At 38.0% G+C, this 18,239-nt stretch overlaps 1 protein-coding gene across 5 annotated transcripts; it reads left to right on the forward strand.

The window, feature by feature from the left end:
• The first annotated feature begins 54 nt into the window (after nucleotides 1-54).
• Nucleotides 55-16,469, forward strand: LOC108607743 (rho guanine nucleotide exchange factor 7). Of its 5 annotated transcripts, XM_017998769.2 has the most exons (10): nucleotides 65-476; nucleotides 5,556-5,815; nucleotides 5,879-5,973; nucleotides 6,033-6,233; nucleotides 6,802-7,222; nucleotides 7,279-7,521; nucleotides 11,248-11,641; nucleotides 12,344-12,595; nucleotides 14,031-14,849; nucleotides 16,174-16,469. In XM_017998769.2, exons 2-10 carry the CDS (start codon nucleotides 5,573-5,575, stop codon nucleotides 16,365-16,367), a joined length of 2,862 nt encoding a protein of 953 aa, XP_017854258.1. In that variant the 5' UTR covers nucleotides 65-476; nucleotides 5,556-5,572; the 3' UTR covers nucleotides 16,368-16,469. The 5 variants fall into 5 exon arrangements, with proteins under 5 accessions (XP_017854255.1, XP_017854257.1, XP_017854258.1 ...); XM_017998766.2 differs by lacking the exons at nucleotides 14,031-14,849; nucleotides 16,174-16,469 and adding an exon at nucleotides 8,109-10,176 and having other exon boundaries at nucleotides 55-476; nucleotides 12,344-12,430; XM_017998768.2 differs by lacking the exons at nucleotides 14,031-14,849; nucleotides 16,174-16,469 and adding an exon at nucleotides 8,109-10,176 and having other exon boundaries at nucleotides 62-114; nucleotides 12,344-12,430.
• Nucleotides 16,470-18,239: the final 1,770 nt, after the last annotated feature.

Consider the following 18,239-nt stretch of genomic DNA (forward strand, 5'->3'; position numbering starts at 1 on the left):
TATTTTTTGTGTTAGTTGCATGCAGTCACACTGCTGTTTATGTTCGAAAAATTAGTGTAAAATTTAGTTGTGTGCCATTAAGTGTTATTTAATAGAAAACAAGTATTAATGTGTGTATGTAACAATTAAGTGCTTATTTTAAACAGCAGCATTGTTTGCGTTTGTTTTCACACCCCTTCCCCCACACTGCTCTGTGTTTTCTTTTGCTACGAGCTGGCCATAAATAGATATTCTTGGCATTTGTCTATTATATATATGTATATACTACATATGTGTGCGTGTGTGCGTATATACTTAAGTGTGTATTAACAAATGTATATTAAGTGAAAAGCGCGTGCTTAGAAAGCGGGGGCGCGGGACTCGAACACATTACTCACTGCAGCAGCAACAACAACATAAACAACAAACGAAACTAAACGACAACAACAGCGAGCAGCGGCGCAACAAATGTTTGTTAAAACGCAACAAAGTTGAAGGTAAGCAAAACTATAAAATTTATTAACTGCGTGCAGTCTAGAGAGAGAGAGAGAGAGGGAGCGCGCGAGAAATGCGTGTGAGTCATACGCGCAATTACTATTGCATAGGCAAAGTTCAGTGGCATCTTCTCTAGCCTGCCTGCTTGCTCTTGCGCCTGCAATTGATGCGTCATTGCAAGCTTCACACACACACACACACACAGACACATATGCATGTGCAGCAAATCTCTATGACAAATACTGGCGCTAAATTGTCTGCCTTTGGCACTCGACCCCTTCCCCTGGTGGCTTTTCAACAAGAGCAAATGTTATTTATTGCCGCCTAGCTCCTTGTCCTGTGCTCCCCCGTTAAGCCCGCTAGCTGCTGTAATCCATAGGGGTCAATAGCAGACACGCTGCTGTTGCTCGCGGTCGCTGCACAGTGGTGCAGCTTGAATTAATAGAAATTGCAGTTTAATGCAGCAGAGTTTTGTGCCACTGTGCAACGTCGCCGCAAGTGTCCAAGCCAGCAAGTTGAACTCTTGCCAAAAACAAAAATTGTAGCTTCAAGTATCATGCAGCTTGGCGCAAACTAAAAAAAAAGGATAAAGGCAAATAACAATTGTCAAAAGCTGTAGCGTAGTACAGTAAGCGCTGCCTAAGTGTTGTGGTTTTAAATAAAACTAAAAATAAAATATTACACTGCTGCTGCTTATTTATACAACAAATGTTTTCCAACGTTTGACGTAAATGCGCGCAAAAGACTTAAGTGAAAATAAAAAAATATGTGTAAAATTTCTTTTAAGTGCGCCAATAAAAATATGTCATGCTTAAGAATTTATTAGTTTTCATGCATTTCAGTCTTGGGCCATTGTTGTTGTTATTTTAGCATTTTCACTCGTTTGCAAGGCGTAAAACAAACAAAATAACATTTTTGCGTGTCTGGGCAGCAAACAAACATTCAAATTCATTCACAAATTTAATGCATGTGTGTGTGTGTGTGTGTGTGTGTTTGAGTGTGCTGTTGACCTCATTTGTCTGCCATGCGATATGTTTATAATGCCACAAGCAGTTAGTATAACGTTGAAGATGTTGTAGGGGTTACAAATTATTTACTTGCAGCATATACAAACGCCCACGCAATCTTCTATCCAATATTAAACATGAACTTCCACTTATAACTCGACACATGGCACACGTTGTAAATATCTCTTGGCAAGCTACAGTGCAACATTGCTATAAAGAAAGCGTTGCATATTTATAGCAATTTAATTAAAGCAAAAACGTACTCACTTAAAATGCTTTATTTACAATTTTTTATATATAGTTGCTCTTAAAGTGTGCACACTGTACTGCCAAGGCATGTGTGTGTGTTTGCTTATAAATATAGCCTGCAATCAAATTATATGATGCCCATATATCTTTTACTGCAGCAGCAGACGCTGCATTCTCATCTCCAATCTCGTGCTCAACTCAAGTGGTCGCAACTTAAATCTCAGCATCTCGACATTGGCAACAGACATCAAATAAGAGAGAGAGAGAGAGAGCGAACTCGAAAGCAGCCGTGACAAGATTTTACTGCCTTAATTTGGTTTTTCTTTTTGTTTTCATTATTTTTTCCTTGTTGTTTTCTTTGGTGATGAGAACAAATTCAGTTTTGTTTTTCTTTCGCTTTTACTTTGTATATCCTATGCCCATTTTATTTTATCTCTCGTATTGCAACCGCAATCTCTTCACACCTTTGCGCTCAGCTGCAGTTTGTCACTTTGTCTCACTCTCTTCTTATACATTTTGCTGTTTATATTTGCTTTTGGGGTTTTTCTTGTTATGCTTTGCAAAATTGTCGTTCTTGAAAATTTCCCTCTCATGCAAATGCGCACTTCCGGAAAATGCGCTAAATTTTTTGGCAGCGGCAACAAATAAAAGTCACAAAAAGCAATTTTATAAAATTATAAATTTTTAAAGCATAATTTTTAGCAACTATAAACGTTAATCCCTAGAGTGTGTCTTAGCGTTTGTGGCTGCATGCAACGTTGCCTGTTGCTGGCTGCTGTCGGCGCCATGTGGCAAGTTTAATGAATTAATTAAAATTTCTGCTTTGCCATGACTGCGCATCGTTTGTGGCTTTAGCTGCTCTCATTATCATCAACAGCAGCAGCAGCAGCGACAGCGACAGCGACTCAGCTGCTGCGACCTTTGCCTGTTGCAATTTGTGGTTGCATCTGTATTTGTGTCGTGTGTCGCTTTGGCCATGCAGCATGTTGATGAGTTGTCGACGTTGCATTTGGCCCACCTACGGCATTTTGAATTTGATTGTTTTGCTACCCTTCCCACACATGCATAACATACGCCCATGGAAATTAATGCATTTTATGCTATATACTTAGTTCAGGGTTAGTCTGTCAAAAATGCATTTCGCTTGTGTGCGCGGCAACAAACATAATTCATATTTGCAGACTAAATTAAGAATTGAATTTTTGAACATAATAATTCAGATTATGAACTTGCAACTTGCGCTTCAATTTGCACGTCGAATTTTCGCAACAATTAATATTATATATAAATTTAAACTCATTAGCCATATGCTAACTAAAAGCTAAAACAACTTGCTATATTTTTATGAGCTACAAATTTGCTGTGCACCTTTTGCTCAAAACAAAGAAACATCAAGCGATTTTTTTAAAGAAATTATATGATGTCAAGACAATATATTTCTCAATGAAAAAATGTATAATAGAGAGAGTTAGCTATGACTAGCGCTTGTTTGTCATAGGTACGTATTTATTTTTCATAGAAAAATGCGCTATATCCGGCCGTAAGTGCATATAGAATTCGCTCTCGCTCGATCATTAAAAGGCTGAGAGCGCCAACAACTGGGAAAGCCGTGAAAATATTTTTCTTTAGCTAGCTATATTTTTTTATCTACATATACACATATATATGTATATATATATATTTGTGATTTTCCTTTGCGCTGAGTTACGGCGTGAGTGTCGCCAGTGCTTACGGCAGTTTCGTGGCAGCAATGAGCGCGTGCGGTGCAGCTAAAAGCGTAAAACGGCAACGACAAATTCAACGTGCCACAACAACAAATAATAGCTAAACTATTTTATAAGCTATGCATCAAAGCTATAGAAACAAGTGCATTATAAAAAGGTAGACAGCAAATTTTTCAATTATATATATTTGTCTGCTTTGTGATAAAAATGAATTTGCTGTGTTTTGTTGGCAAGTGTTTAAGTTATATATGCATATATCGCCTGATTTCCATTGGTATATGGGAAGTCGGCACGTCAAGATTTATATTTTCGTCGCCTTCGTATTTTTGGCAGCCACAAAAAAAGTAGAAAAATATGCCAAAAAATATATTTAACAAAAAAACAGAGCAGAAATCATGTTTTTCATATTTGCCTGTTGAATCATAAAATAGTTATGGTTGGTATACATTTATTACAGTTGTTGCTTTAATGTGCGACAGATGTTTTGGTTAAGTTAATTCTAGAATATTCGCTTAGCCCATTTGTTAGTAATAAAAGGCACTTTGTTTGCTTCTCCACATCAAGAAAATTTCTGTCTGGGAAGCGTGTGATTTGCCAAATAAATTCTATTAGAATTGTTTGTATACTTTAAATAGATTGCATTTCGATATGCATTATGGCCTGGGCTGTTAGCGCTGCGTAAACAATGTTTTGCAATAGAAATTTTATTTTGCCATAATAATAATAATTAATGGCAAAGCAAATAGATGTGTGCAATCGGTTTGAAAATAAACTTTGTTCTATATAAAACTAAATGTGTTCAAAGTTAAGAGTTGATTGCAATTGAAATGCAGCACATAAAATTAAAATGTTTAATAGTTTTCCAAATTAAATTCTTTAATTGTCATATTATTAGCGCTGCAAAACGTTTAAATTTTTTATTATTATGCCAATTGTTTATTAATGTCATCAGTGCTATAACAATGCTGCAAATAGCAAACAAAATTAGCAGCTCGCGCCATCTTTGCTCAGTCGCTCAAATTGTCGCTCTCACTTGCTTAGGCAAGGCCGCACTCTCTTATACTCTCGCTCAGCTGCGCTTTTCAATACACACACACACATACTAGCAAGGATCGCAGCTTACGCTAAGCACTGTCGGCAGCGCAGTCGTGAGTAGCGCGTCGACAGCTTAGCGGGGGCGAGAGCTCAGTCGACTCCAGTCGTTCAAGCTGTGCGGAGCTGAAGTGCGCACATTTTTTTTTTCAGTGCCAGCAAATGAATTGCTGCTGTAATATTTAATGCTTTGTTATAATTTATATATTATATATACTATATATTTGTAATTACAACAAATTTATTTAAAATGTAAAAATATTGTTTTTTTATTTAATAATTTTTTTTAAAGGCCATGCTTTATAAATATCTTAATACAAAGCACTTATATGATATGAAGGCATTTTTAAAATCAATTTTAATTACTTTATTTAATGTCTGCTCAACAATTTCAAGCGTTTTTATACTTTACGATCGACACATTGTTGTGTTCCATGCAAAGAGTTTTCCGCCTTTCAGTAAAGATATTGTGCTAAAATTTTGTGAGCATATCGTTAAAAGCGAACTCGTAAATCCCTGACACAATATCCATGACACGTTCAAGCAGCGCGATCTTCATTGTTTATGATTTATATGTCTGTTTATAATTTAATGTGTGTGTGTGTCTTAATGTTAATAAATTTTTTTGAATTTATTGCAGTCGATTACGAAATGGAAAAACAGTTTTTCCCTTAGAGCTTTTATTGCAGCTGGCCTTGGCCATCGAATATGATTGCACGAGTTTTTCCAGACACACACACTTTGCACACTATGAGAAAACAACAACAACAATTTGAAAATTGTCAAGAAAAATGTTTGTGCGCACGCGAGAGCCAAAACCAACAGATGTTGGCCCAAAATATAAGCTATATATATAGATAGAAATATTTTCAATTTTGTATAATAATGTGTTGTGTTGGAATTTTTAGCACAAATGATGACAGGCAATTTGCATTAAGCACACTTTCCATATATATAATTTGTATGCAAGTTCAATTAATAATTTGTAATATTTTTTTGCTTGTGGCAGTTGAAACAAACTACAAGATGGAGCAACCATTGATAGTGCGGGCCGAGTACTCCTTTGTGGGCAGCAACAATGATGAGTTGTGCTTTAAGAAGGGTGAGATTATAACGGTAACACAGCGCGAGGATGGCGGCTGGTGGGAGGGCACACTAAACGATAAGACTGGCTGGTTTCCCAGCAACTATGTGAACGAGTACAAGGCGCAGCTGCCGCTAACAGAGACCATACGACCGCCCGAGGAGATACAAGAATATAGATCTGTGGTAAGTATATAGTGTCTTTATTTAGTAAAATTAAGTAAATAACTTTACTGCTGCTGTCAACAGGTGCTCAAGGATTTGCTCGACTCGGAGCGCGCACATGTGGCCGAACTGCAAGGCTTGCTGGAGAATTTCCTGGAGCCCATGCAGCAAACGCAAATGTAAGTTATGCACTGCTTTAGCTCTTTTAATTCATTTAATATTTTTTGCTGTTTTGCAGACTCAGTCAGGATGAGTATGCGCAGCTAATGTGCAACTTTGTTGAGGTGGTGCGCACGCATGAGGAGCTGCTTATACAAATTGAGGAATGCAATGATCGAGTGGGCAAACTATTTCTAAGCAGTGCGCCGCTTATGAAAAAAGTTCATCAGGCCTATTGTGCGGCACATCCAAAGGCCATAGTTATACTGGATAAGTACAAGTGAGTGGGGGAGGAACAGAGAAGCTGCCAGCAATTTAAAAACTATGTTACTACTACTTTTAATTTATAAAAGTCTTTAACGCGCTAGTCTACATTTAAAATAGTATTATTATAATTTTCTGCTTGCTTGTTTGCTGTATTTACAACTAAAATTAATTTATAAAAGTTTAGCGCAATTGCTTACATTTAAATTAATATTGTCAGCATGTTTTAAAGTCTTGCATGCTTTATATTCAGCTACACATTGTTGCTGCTCAAATTAATGTAGTAAACATTTTGTTTAGTTGTTTATTAGTGACTAAATTTAGTTTATAAAATTCTTGCTTACACTTATGTTAATATTGTTTGCATTTTTGCAACTAAAACTAATTTATATAATTTTTGTAAGCATTTATTTCTATGCAATTAATATTGTTATACATTTTTTAAAGCTTGCTTGCTATATTTCGAGTTAAAACATTGTTCAATATTGTTGTTTTTGTTAATTAAAATACAGTAAATAATTTGTTATAGTTGTACTCATTTTTTATTGAGCAAATTATATTTACTCTCACTTTGCTGCTTACAGGGACGAGCTGGAAAAGTATATGGAGCGTCAGGGCGCCGCCACGCCTGGTCTGCTAGTGCTGACGACAGGACTATCGAAGCCATTTCGCCGCCTGGACAAATACTCTGCCATGCTGCAGGAGCTGGAGCGTCATATGGAGAGCAGTCATCCGGATCGTGGCGATACGCAGCGCAGCGTTGCAGTTTACAAGGACATAGCGGCAACCTGTTCGGCAACGCGACGGCAAAAGGAACTGGAGCTGCAAGTGTTGACCGGACCGGTGCGCAATTGGCAGGGACAGGAGCTGAGCACGCTGGGCGATATTATACACATGGGCAGCGTCGCTGTGGGCGCCGATCATCGTGATCGTTACTTTGTGCTCTTTCCACAAACGCTGCTTATACTAAGCGTTAGCCAGCGCATGAGCGCGTTTATCTATGAGGTGCACTATACTAATTAATAGTAATTAAACAAAGTAATTGTATAATTTGCTTGCAGGGCAAACTTCCTTTGACGGGCATTGTGGTGCATCGCTTGGAGGATACGGATCAAATCAAAAACGCTTTTGAAATCAGCAGTCCATTGATTGAGCGCATCGTGGCCGTTTGTCAGGGTCCCAATGAGGCCAACAAGTGGGTGGAGCTGCTGAATGCCAACAATCCCAGTCTGCCCATGGGCATTAAGCGACAGCTGAGCAATCTGAGCAACTCATCGCTGGGGAATCAACTGAATGCAGCGCATGTAAGTAATTTAAATATTTGTTTATGGTATTTGTAATGCGAATTGTTGATCTTGCGTTATAAATTTTTAAAAATAATGTAGAGCAGATTTGTAAATCTCTTAAGCAATTGATTTAAAGAAAAGATAAGATTTGATGATTTAAAGAAAAGATTTAACTTGAGCTTTCTGTAAATTTATAAACTTAACATAAGGAAATTACTATTGAAAAAATTCTGCATAAATTATTTAGTAGCCAAATGCATTTTACTTTGAATTTATTTATTCGAATTAAATGTAATTGTAACAGTTTGAATATAAAAATAAAAGCTTAAACATAGAGACTTAGAGAACTCAAATCTAATGCTATTTTTTTAGAAAGGTTAGAAAATATAAAATGTATAATAATAATTAAATTTAATGCAATTTAGTTGAACATACCTTTTTTAATTTAAATGTAAATGTAATTAAAACAGTTTATATACTTTTCAATACTTAACTGAAGCTCAACAATTCTAATTTACAAATAGCTTAACATTTATAACGTAAGTTTTACTCTCCAATTACTTTGAACTGTTTGTTTTGTGTCCTTGGCATTGGCAACTGAGCAGCTCAGCCAGCATTTGGACGCGCGCGGTTACTGCACGCGATTCTCGCTCTGCGCCTACTACGCGCAGCCGGCGACGCCGCACTACGAGCGTCCGCTGCGTCTAACGCTGCCCCCGAGTAATTATCCGCCCACAGCGCCATATGCGAATCTCAGTGCGCACTTCTCGCGTCTGGTGCGGCATGGCAGACTGCGCAGTGCGATTGTGAAGCTGCTGCTGTATCCACAGGCGCGACAGAGCATTGATCTCAAGCGCATAGCGCTGCGTAAGAAGCGTTGCCACAAGGCGGCAGCAAAGCTGCTGAAGGATTTCAATGACAATGTGGAGTCGACGCAGTCATCGCTGGAGCGACAAGATGCATTCGAGCTGCCCACAGACTCGGAAAGCTATGAGGATGACGAGTTGCTGCACAGCTGCAGCTCAGATCCGTTTGAGTATGTCAAATTCTATGAGCAGAGCTGCAATTCAACGGGCACATTTGTGGATTATGGTCAAGCCAAGCCGCGTTTGAGCAGCAGCATTAATTTGATTAAGCTGGATTCGGTGGAGGAGCCGCAGCTAAAGAAGGAATCGCTGGTCATAGGCTCCAGAGCGTTGAGAGCGCTGGCGCGCAAGTCCACTGAGCGTTTATCCAGTGTGCATACATCGACGGCGACTATAGAGCTGGGCGGCGCAAGCATAACCAACTGCATAGAAGAGGAGGAGCAGCTGGAGCAGCAAGTGGCGCCAGCGCTGCAGCAACAAGCATCAGATGCAAGTTCGCTTTACGCTGCGCGACTGGGCGGCACTTTTAACGCTTGCGAGAACTTGGCCATAATAAAAGATGAAACACAGCCGGCGGCTAAGCCTGTGCCCAGCTCACCCACCGAGCGCCACAGCATGCCAAGCATATTTGTGGGCAATCGCTTCAATAGCAGCGCCGATACGCAAGTCTATGTGCCCAGTCGACGTGAGCGGCAGCTGCAGCAGCAGCAGCAAAGTCTCGATGCGGAGGAGCAGGTTCAACAAGAGCAGCAGCAGCTGCATGCGAGCTCCTTGGACTTGCCCGCTGCCTGTCGCTCTGCGCCGGATCAGCTGCAAGCGGAGCTGCTTTATAACTATGATGGCAACTTGCTGGCCAAGCCGCCAGCCTGCAGCTCAGCACAGGAGCACAGCACACGCGATTCCATGCGTCGCTGCATTAGCTATCAGTATCTGCAAATGAATCAGAGCCAAGCGCCCAGCTCAGCGCCGCCCAAAGGCGCTGCGCACGATCCATGCAAATGTCGCTGCTGCGAAAGCTCGCAATGTCCCAGTCCGCGCTCCAGTGATAGCGGCATGGCTGGCAGCTGCACCATCGCCTCACCGGATCCGCCTAGCGTGGATACTTTAGATGCAGCGCATGCGCTGCTGGAGCAAGTGCAGCCAGAGCGACGCTTTGATGTTTGCGGCATGTTTCGCGAGCAGTTCCTAGAGCAGCAGCAGCAGCAGCAGCTGGAGCAGCAACAACCCGAGCCTGCGCCTACGTCCGCATCCAAGCCAGAATTCCAAATCAATACCAAAAGTATTTTTCTAAGCGCCAGCTCGCTGGATGAACCCGGTGCTGCCGCCGCACAGAGCCCACGCCAGAGCAGCAGCTCAGCGGAGCAGCTGGAGCCACCTGTGGCCATGTTCCGCTCCGGCATGTATGCCCATTGGTGGAAGAAGGAGCGTTTACCACCGGAAGTGCTCCGTGGCATTGCCGCCGCTTATAACAAACGCTTGGATTCCAAGGACTCTGTTGATTCCTCTGTCTGCAGCAGCTGCTATTGCTCTTTGGGGGCCAGCAGCTTTAGCGAGGGCACACTGTACTGCGCCATTTGTCACAACTGCGCGGACTATGCACCGCCCGCTGGGACCAGCACCACCAATACCAACACCACCACCACCAGCAATGGCAACAGCAACGACACTCGTCCCACCTCCAGCTGCTCCAATTGTCCCGTTTGCAGCGAGGATGCGCCCGCACAGCTGCCCGCTGCGCGCTTATCCTACGCCTCGCTGCTCGATTGTCCGATTTGTGCGGCTCGCGTTGCTTTAGCCACCGAAGAAGGCAAGTCCAAGTGTCTGTCCACTTGACTTGACGCGTTCTCTCTCACCTCAGTTTGTGCACGTGTTACGTTTTTTTAATGTTTTGTAAATTCGTTTTGCTCACCACTCTCGTTCTCTCTTTCGCTCTCTCGAACTCTCTCTCTCTCTCTCTCGCCGCACGTCCTTTGATAATGTTTTTAATATTTCCATGTCATATATATCATATTAATTTGCAGTACAAATTTTACACATGCTTTGCCTACAGTCAAGCAGTCATTCATTCAGTCATTCACATGATAAAAAAAAATAAAAAATTTTAAATCTTTTCATAAGCAAATGCATTAAGTTTTAATTTACAAAGCAGTCTACTCAATTATAAAAGCTTTTATGATTTTGAAAAATTCTAAAAATTACAAAACACATTTAATTTCATTTTTTATATTGAAAAATATTAATACAAATATGCAAAATCATTATCAAGCTGCAAATCATTTATTTCAATGCATAATTTGTTAATTTTTGAGCTTATATATTTAAAAAAATATTTTAAAATTCCAAGACAAATTTTATTTGATTTAATATATGACAATCAATATCAAAATTGTTCAAATCAAACTGCAAATTATTTAGTTCTTTACTTTATTCGAAATTTGAAAGTTGACATTTCCATTCTCATATCAAAGCACTAACCCAACCATCGAACCTCAATTAAAAGCCAAACGATTTACAAAACATTTATCTAACGCTCAAGCAAAAAAAACACAAAAAAATTGCACAAAACACAAATTTGGAACATACGTAATTCAAAAACTGATTTGATTTGCTTGCTGCGCTTTGCTCGCTGCGCTGCCAAAACAATGGACTGCAGTCTGTTCTTTTATTGCCTGTATTTGTTGTTAAATCAATTGTTGTAACTATTGTTGTTGCTGCTGCTGCTGCTGTTGTTGCTGTTGCTGTCAGCTGCCATGTACCTACAGAAATCATCAAACAAAACGAAAACTTACAACTTTTAACATTTAATGGCATGAATTGTTTTTAACTTTAACTATCTATGCAATTTAATTAATGTTTAATTTTTCTATTTGCCTTGCAGATGTCTCCGCCATCGAGCCACAGTCTTATGCTTCCCAACAGTCGCAATCAGACGCCGCCAGTGCCACCAGCGTCAGCAACCAGCAACAACGGCAACAATCAGTCACAACACAAACGGAGCCTCTCGTTCAATCATCACCTCAGCTACAATCAGTACACGCACACTCAGCCTCTACCACATCATCTGCATCCACCACAACCACCAAGTCTACCAAGTCATCTGGGGGCAAGCCACAAATCAAATTTAGTCCCGACACCAAACAACAAGACAGCGGCAGCGGCGGCGGCGGCGGCAGCCACGGAAAGCCAACAATTGGCTCTGCAAGCAGCGGCGGCAGCGGCAGCAGCAGCGGGGGCAGTGGTGGCGCCAAACGCAAGGAAAGGAAGCACAAAAGGTGAGAGACCTTTTAAATAAATGTTTAGTCAAATACTTTTATATTTATTTAATGAAATTAAATGAAAATTAGTAAATTAGTAATTTGTGAATACAGCTAAATATATAAAGTTAAATGTTATTTAAAAAGTAAATGTATGTATGTAATGGAAATGTTAAGCAGAACAAAGATTTGTTTCAGACATCCTATCAAAGCTGATCTATTAACAATTTTAATTCAGTTACTTTCTAATATGCATTTAAACTAAACTTAAAATATCCATGTCAAAATAGTAATAATTTAGCGTCAAATTCTTTTAGTTGCTAGAGCAAGTATATTTTTATATTATATTTTTTTATATTTATATATTATATTTATTATATTTATATATTATATTTTTTATATTTATATATTATTATACCAAAATATTGATACTATCGATAGAAAATTGTTATACTTTTGAGTTCTTAGCAAACCTTTTGAAATGTATCTGAAATTAAATTCAATTAAAGCTTTGAATTAGTGTTATAAATTAAAATAAATTATTTCTTAGTCGTTTTAGCTCATATAGTATATTTACCTATCTACTTATAGTTTTTATATCGATAGAACATTGTTAAATGAAATACTTTTTAACATTTATTTATTAAAATAACAGCAACACTTGTAGTATGTATTTTATTAAGCACTTGAAATTAATATTATTTTTTCTATAACTTGTAGCTAACTGGACCATCAGCTGTTTGCGTCCCACGCCGCCTTTGCGTCCCAGTTTGTTAAATGCCAGCAGCGGCTCCAACTCAACGTCAGCTGGTGGCGGCAGCGGCGGCGGTAGCAGCTCAAACAATGCGCTCGCCAGCTACTGCAGCGGCCGGAAGACGCAGCCCACGTTCGAGGAGGATGCGTTGGTGCTGCGCGTCTTTGAGGGCTACTGTGCCGCATATCAGAACAGCGCCCGGAACACCATACACTCGGGTAAGTGCCGAAGATCCCACATGTGCTTTATATAAAAAAAAAAAAAAAAAAAACAAAGCTGCTCTGTGTGCTTTTTTATGAGTTTAATGCTTTTTATCAAACACACAAAGATTGTTCAACATATTTGCTTTAAATCACACACACACACACACTTAAACAGCTGCTAAAAGTTTAGTTTATGTTTAAATTTACATTGACACACATTTTAATTGTTGGTTTGGTTACATTGTTTTCACCTTGAACGTTTCACAAAAGAACAAAAACAAAAAAAAAAAAAACATTAAATTTAATATTTACATATATGAAATATGAGAAACCTCACACACCCAAAATTGTTGTTAGCTCTAAGTCGCAAATAATTGTTAAAGAAAACCAAAATTAATAATTAAAATTTCAACTACCAAGTGCCTTAAACTAATTATACTTTTAATTTATAAACCTAAAGAATTGGTTGTTAATACTTTTGTTTTTAAGTTTATCGCAAACAAATTGTAATTGGTGCCCATAGTACATTTTGCTTTAATATTAATTTTGTAATTTCAATTGTTGCACAATTGGAAAATTAGCAACAATAAAAATTAATTGGTATTCAAATTTGTAATAGTTGACACTAATGTGAGTTTTGGTCCACGCCATAATATATATATAAATAAATGTAAACAATATTTTGTATAAAAATTGACGTTACTTAAGTTGAGTTTGTTTAGATTTATTTTATTTATTTTTTTTTGCTATCATTAATATCATAAATAACATAAACATGCATTAATCATAATTGTTGTCGGCTAACCCAAGCGAATTGGATTAATATAAGAGAGAGACAGCTATAATTTTTATAGGGCAACATTTGTGTGAAATATAAGTAATGGATTTAATAATTTTTATACATTTTATTTGCTAGTCTTTTTTATAATCAGTTTACATTCAAACTTAAATTCTTTATTGTAGTTTTTAATTTTTGTAATCGAGCTATAATTTTTCCAAATTGTCTTTTTTTATTTTCTTACGTTTTCATTGTCTATTTTTTTTGTTATTGTTCGCTTTAATTAAATTTGTAATTCGCTTAGGTTAGCAAACCTTTTACTTTCGCCACTCATTTTTTCAGGTATCCTTTTTAATTATTAAATGCTAACTTTTGGTTGTTGGTCCTTTTGTTTGTTCTACCCATGCTAAGTTCAGTTTTCATCCTTTGGTTTGGTCCTGCACACATCCCACTCCGTACAACTTGCACCATCCCCAGCCGCTTTTGTTAAATGTGTTGTTGTTGTTTTGTATATCCCGTGAATCAAAAATTAATAATTTTGGGCTTTCATTTTTGTTGTACTTGCTGTTGTTGTTGGACTTTTTCGTTCTTCAAAAATATCTTCATTTTCTCTCTTTGTCTTTCACGCCACCAACCTAAAAATCAACAACAAAAACAACAACAACTCTAAAGCCTTGCAGCCTTGGACTCCTTGTTTGCCCATACGCGGTGGCAAGCTGAAAACGAGCAAAACCTTCTCCACCTCCAATCCGCAGCTGCCTGTCATAGCGCAACACCAGCAGCAACAACAACAACTACAACAGCAACAACAACAGCAGCAGCAATATGTCAATCAACAATTGCCCACATCGCGACAATATTCGGCGGGCAGCTTGAACTCTTCGTTCATTTGGCGTGAGGCAAGCCCCAATAGCTTTAATCTTTACTCCAGCTCGGTGGGCTCAGCGCTGAATGCAGCGCAAGCGCAACGCTATTCGCTCACTGGTGGCGCTGTTAAGGATTATCAACGTGCCTTGTCGGAGGAGCGTGCAACGCGCAAATCTCTGAATCGTTTGAAGAGCGGCTTTGGCTCGGGCTATGATAATGTCTGCACTTCGCCATTGCTGCCGCGCAAGAACAAACCCGCGCCCAAGCTGCAACCAGCCGGGGGCAGCTATCAGCGCGCGCCAGCGCCAGCAAATGCCACTGGGAAGCCACAAGTGCCACATCCGGGACTCTATGATCGTCGCTTGAATCGCTCGTTTGAAACTTCAAGTTCGCATCGCTATGCTGGCTATGGCGGCGGCTACTTGATGAACTGCGGCGGCGCCAATTTGCGCAACAGCAACTTGCAGCGCAGCACGCCGCAACTGGCAAGCGGTGAACGCTCCGACGACAGCGATGCGGAGCAAATGCCGCTGCGCAATGGAGCAGCCGGCGCTGGAGCTGCATGGAACATGGAGCTGCATCCAACGGATGCCGCAAAGCGTCAATCGGGCAGCTGGTGTTGCGGTAATTTTGTTATGAAGCAATGGCGCAAGATCAATCATCTATGAATCGAATCATGACTCACATCTTTGACTCACAATTCATCTGCTGCTGCTCTGCTGCTGCCGACGCCTTGCCCTGCGTCGCCCATTGCTTTGCTTTTGAATGCAGCTGCGCAGCTCTGTTAAATTTATTTAATTTGTGCCTAAATTTATAGTTTCGCTGCTGAGCAACTAAATCTAAAAGCTAATACTATTTTCTAGGGCTGGCAAAAAGTTCTATGTGTCTAGTTGCTGTGTCTGTGTGTGCCTAGTTGAAATATTTAATATTTAAACATTGTACATAGCATTTCAATTGGCGTAACAACAATTTAGTTTCCTTAGCTGAAACTTTTTATTTCCTTAAACAAATCTCTACTAATTATAAGTTGCGTGATCTATCAACTTAGCCATGTTAACAAATTTGTTTGAACAAACAATTAGCCAAGCTGATTGCCCATTGGCCGACTTAAAGTCCTTAGCTAAAAATTCCTTTGAAACAACGAGGCTTAACATTTTGCCGTCCAATATGCTGGATTACTAGTTTGCTATATACACTATATAAAATGATATATATTTCTGACTTTGATGTACACTGTTTTGCCTTAGCTATATAACTATAATGCAAAGTGAATTAATTTGGAACTTTAAGCTAAGCTAAGTTTGAAACGCTTTAAATGTTAGTCAGAGGCAATAACTAGCAACTAAAATCAAAGTTATTAACTGTTGTGCAATATAAAACAAATCAAAACTGATTATTCAAGTGTAAGCTATAAGTGTTTTTGTGAAACGTTGTCTAACCAAAAATATATAATTAACAACTAACTATATTAATTATGCTTAATGCGTTTATACGTTTGTACTTGTACTTGAACAAAAATATATACATATATTTTAAATTGAATGAAACAAAATCAATAAAAAAAACATATTGATATAAACTTAATTTCTGTTTGGTATTTTTTGTCTGTGTGTAAACTTTAAATATATTTTTGTTTGTATTTTAATGTGTCTCGTACTGTATATAGAATAATTATTTATTATTAGTTGTAGTTTTTTTTAGAGCAGCCAGCGCGTCTTGATTTTAATTTAGCAAAGCAGCCAACAAAATTTTCAATCACAAGCACACTTTAGCTCACATTTTTATATCATAAACTCATTAGTTGCCATTTTATAATATGCACATTCCACAACACTAACATATTTTTAAAACTTGTATACCTTTTATTTCTTTCTTTTTGTATACCATAAACACTCAAACACACACACACACACACACACAATCAATCGATCTAATATACGATTATCAGGCCTGGAGAATGAAGATCTAACACCCACGTTGCGGCAACTGTGGACAGCCATCAAGCAGATGCAGCAGGATATGTCGCAAATAAAATTGCAAATCAATGAGGAGCGTGCGCTGCGTGCGGACTTGCAACAGCTGTTGATGCAACATTTGGAGACGAGCAGCGTCAGCAGTGGCGCCAACACACCCAAATGTTGACTATGTAAATGAAACGACGACGTCTACACAACCCGCCGGCTGCTTTGAGCTTTCAAATATTTCAATTGCACTTTCAGCTACCAAAAAAAATAAAATATATATATATAACATACATATTTTATACACACTATATTTATGAGTGACATTTTGGACAATATATGCCTAACAACAAAATTTCTATATGCTACTATAATTTATTTACAAGCTTTAGCTCTAAACTTGACTTAGTTCAAACATTTGTATACTTTAAGCCTTTTAATTATTTGCATATTTTGTAAGCCAATTAATTATTATTATTAATTATTGTCATTTGGCAAGCTTAGTTTATACATAAAACCAAAATTATGTGCCAACTTTTTAGTTAACAAGCGGCAACGATAACACAACGCTCAAAATAATTTGTTGTATTTATTAGTAAATTTATATAAAAAATTATATACAAAATATGAATTATGTAACTTTAATAAATAATTATAATGATTATATATGCAATTGTGTAAAAGAAAACTATGCGTTATTTTATTCATATGTTTGAAAAGAAAAAGGCTTTGTAGATTTTGTAGCATACTTTTAAGCTTGGCAGCTTTATTTATCAAATTTGTTTGCTGTCTTCGGGGCATTCAAGTAAACATTAAAATAAAAATAAATTAAACAAGTTTATTAAATTTTTTAAATTAAATTAGCAATTTGCTTTTTTTTTTTAAGCAATTGTATACAATTTGATAAATATACTGAAGTTTCGTTATAGTTTCATTGAAAGTCGAGCAGCTTTTCCTCAAAGTCGGAGCTATAGCTACAATTTAAATTTTAAAATATAGTTCTGTTTTTAAATATTTCATACAAAATACAAAAATATTATATATGACTGAATACGTTTAAATACAGTGCAAATTTATTTAGCAATTGCAAATATTTCTATTATATTATATATGTTGAGTACAAAGAATTAGCTTTTAATTTAACAAATACAAATTTTAATAGTTGTAGACTTATTGCAATTTGACTACTGCATTATATTAAAAAGTTTTTGAGTATATTTAATGTGCAAGCATTTACTGTTGAGATAAATAATATTAGCTTAAGAATTAGTAGAGCTGCTTGCAACTTACTTTGAAAACAAATATATATATGTGTGTGTGTGTGCCAGAAATGAAGTTAGTAAGCCAGACTACAGATTAAAATCTGAGTGTGCAACAAACTATGTAAGTCCTACTCCTAACAGCATTAAGCCAAAGTAAACTAACGCTAAAGTTTGTTTAGCTCAAATGCATTTCGGGCTGTGTTGTTGTGCTCTGCTTCACAGCAGCGCTGATTGTGTGACGACTGTCGCTGTGACAGTGAAGCGACGTAACTATAAGATATATGCAGTAGTATTTGTAGCCGTTGTCAAGTGGCTGCAAACATAATGAGATTGCAATCAGGCAGCTGGCGACAAATGAGTGACAAACGTTGTTGCAAGCAACTGTTGCAGGAGCGGCATGGATTAGAACAATGTATGCCACACAATTGTCACTGGTGTTTCCTCTGCTTGTTGCTTGAGTGTTGGCCATGACGGAAGTCTCTATCTCTATCCCATTTCTCGTTCAGCACGCCCTTTGCTTGTTAATTTCAAATTTGTTGTAGCTACAAGATTTTTGCCGCCTTTGGCTTCAACACTTTAATGACAATCATTAGCGTGCTGCATTAGTTTTTCATATTTTCCCTCAACTATATTTAATTATTAATAATTAGCAATTATTTACTGTCTCGGAAATTTATCACAGCTTGGCAGGCCAGCTATCATTATGCGATATACTCAGGCCTCTGCCTCAGGATCTCGAAAGCTAAAGTAAGCTAATTATAGTGCCGCAGCAGCTGCGCACGCTGCTTAGT

The sequence above is a fragment of the Drosophila busckii genome, chromosome 2L (genome assembly GCF_011750605.1).
Source record: "Drosophila busckii strain San Diego stock center, stock number 13000-0081.31 chromosome 2L, ASM1175060v1, whole genome shotgun sequence".
Taxonomy (NCBI): Eukaryota; Metazoa; Arthropoda; class Insecta; order Diptera; family Drosophilidae; genus Drosophila; species Drosophila busckii.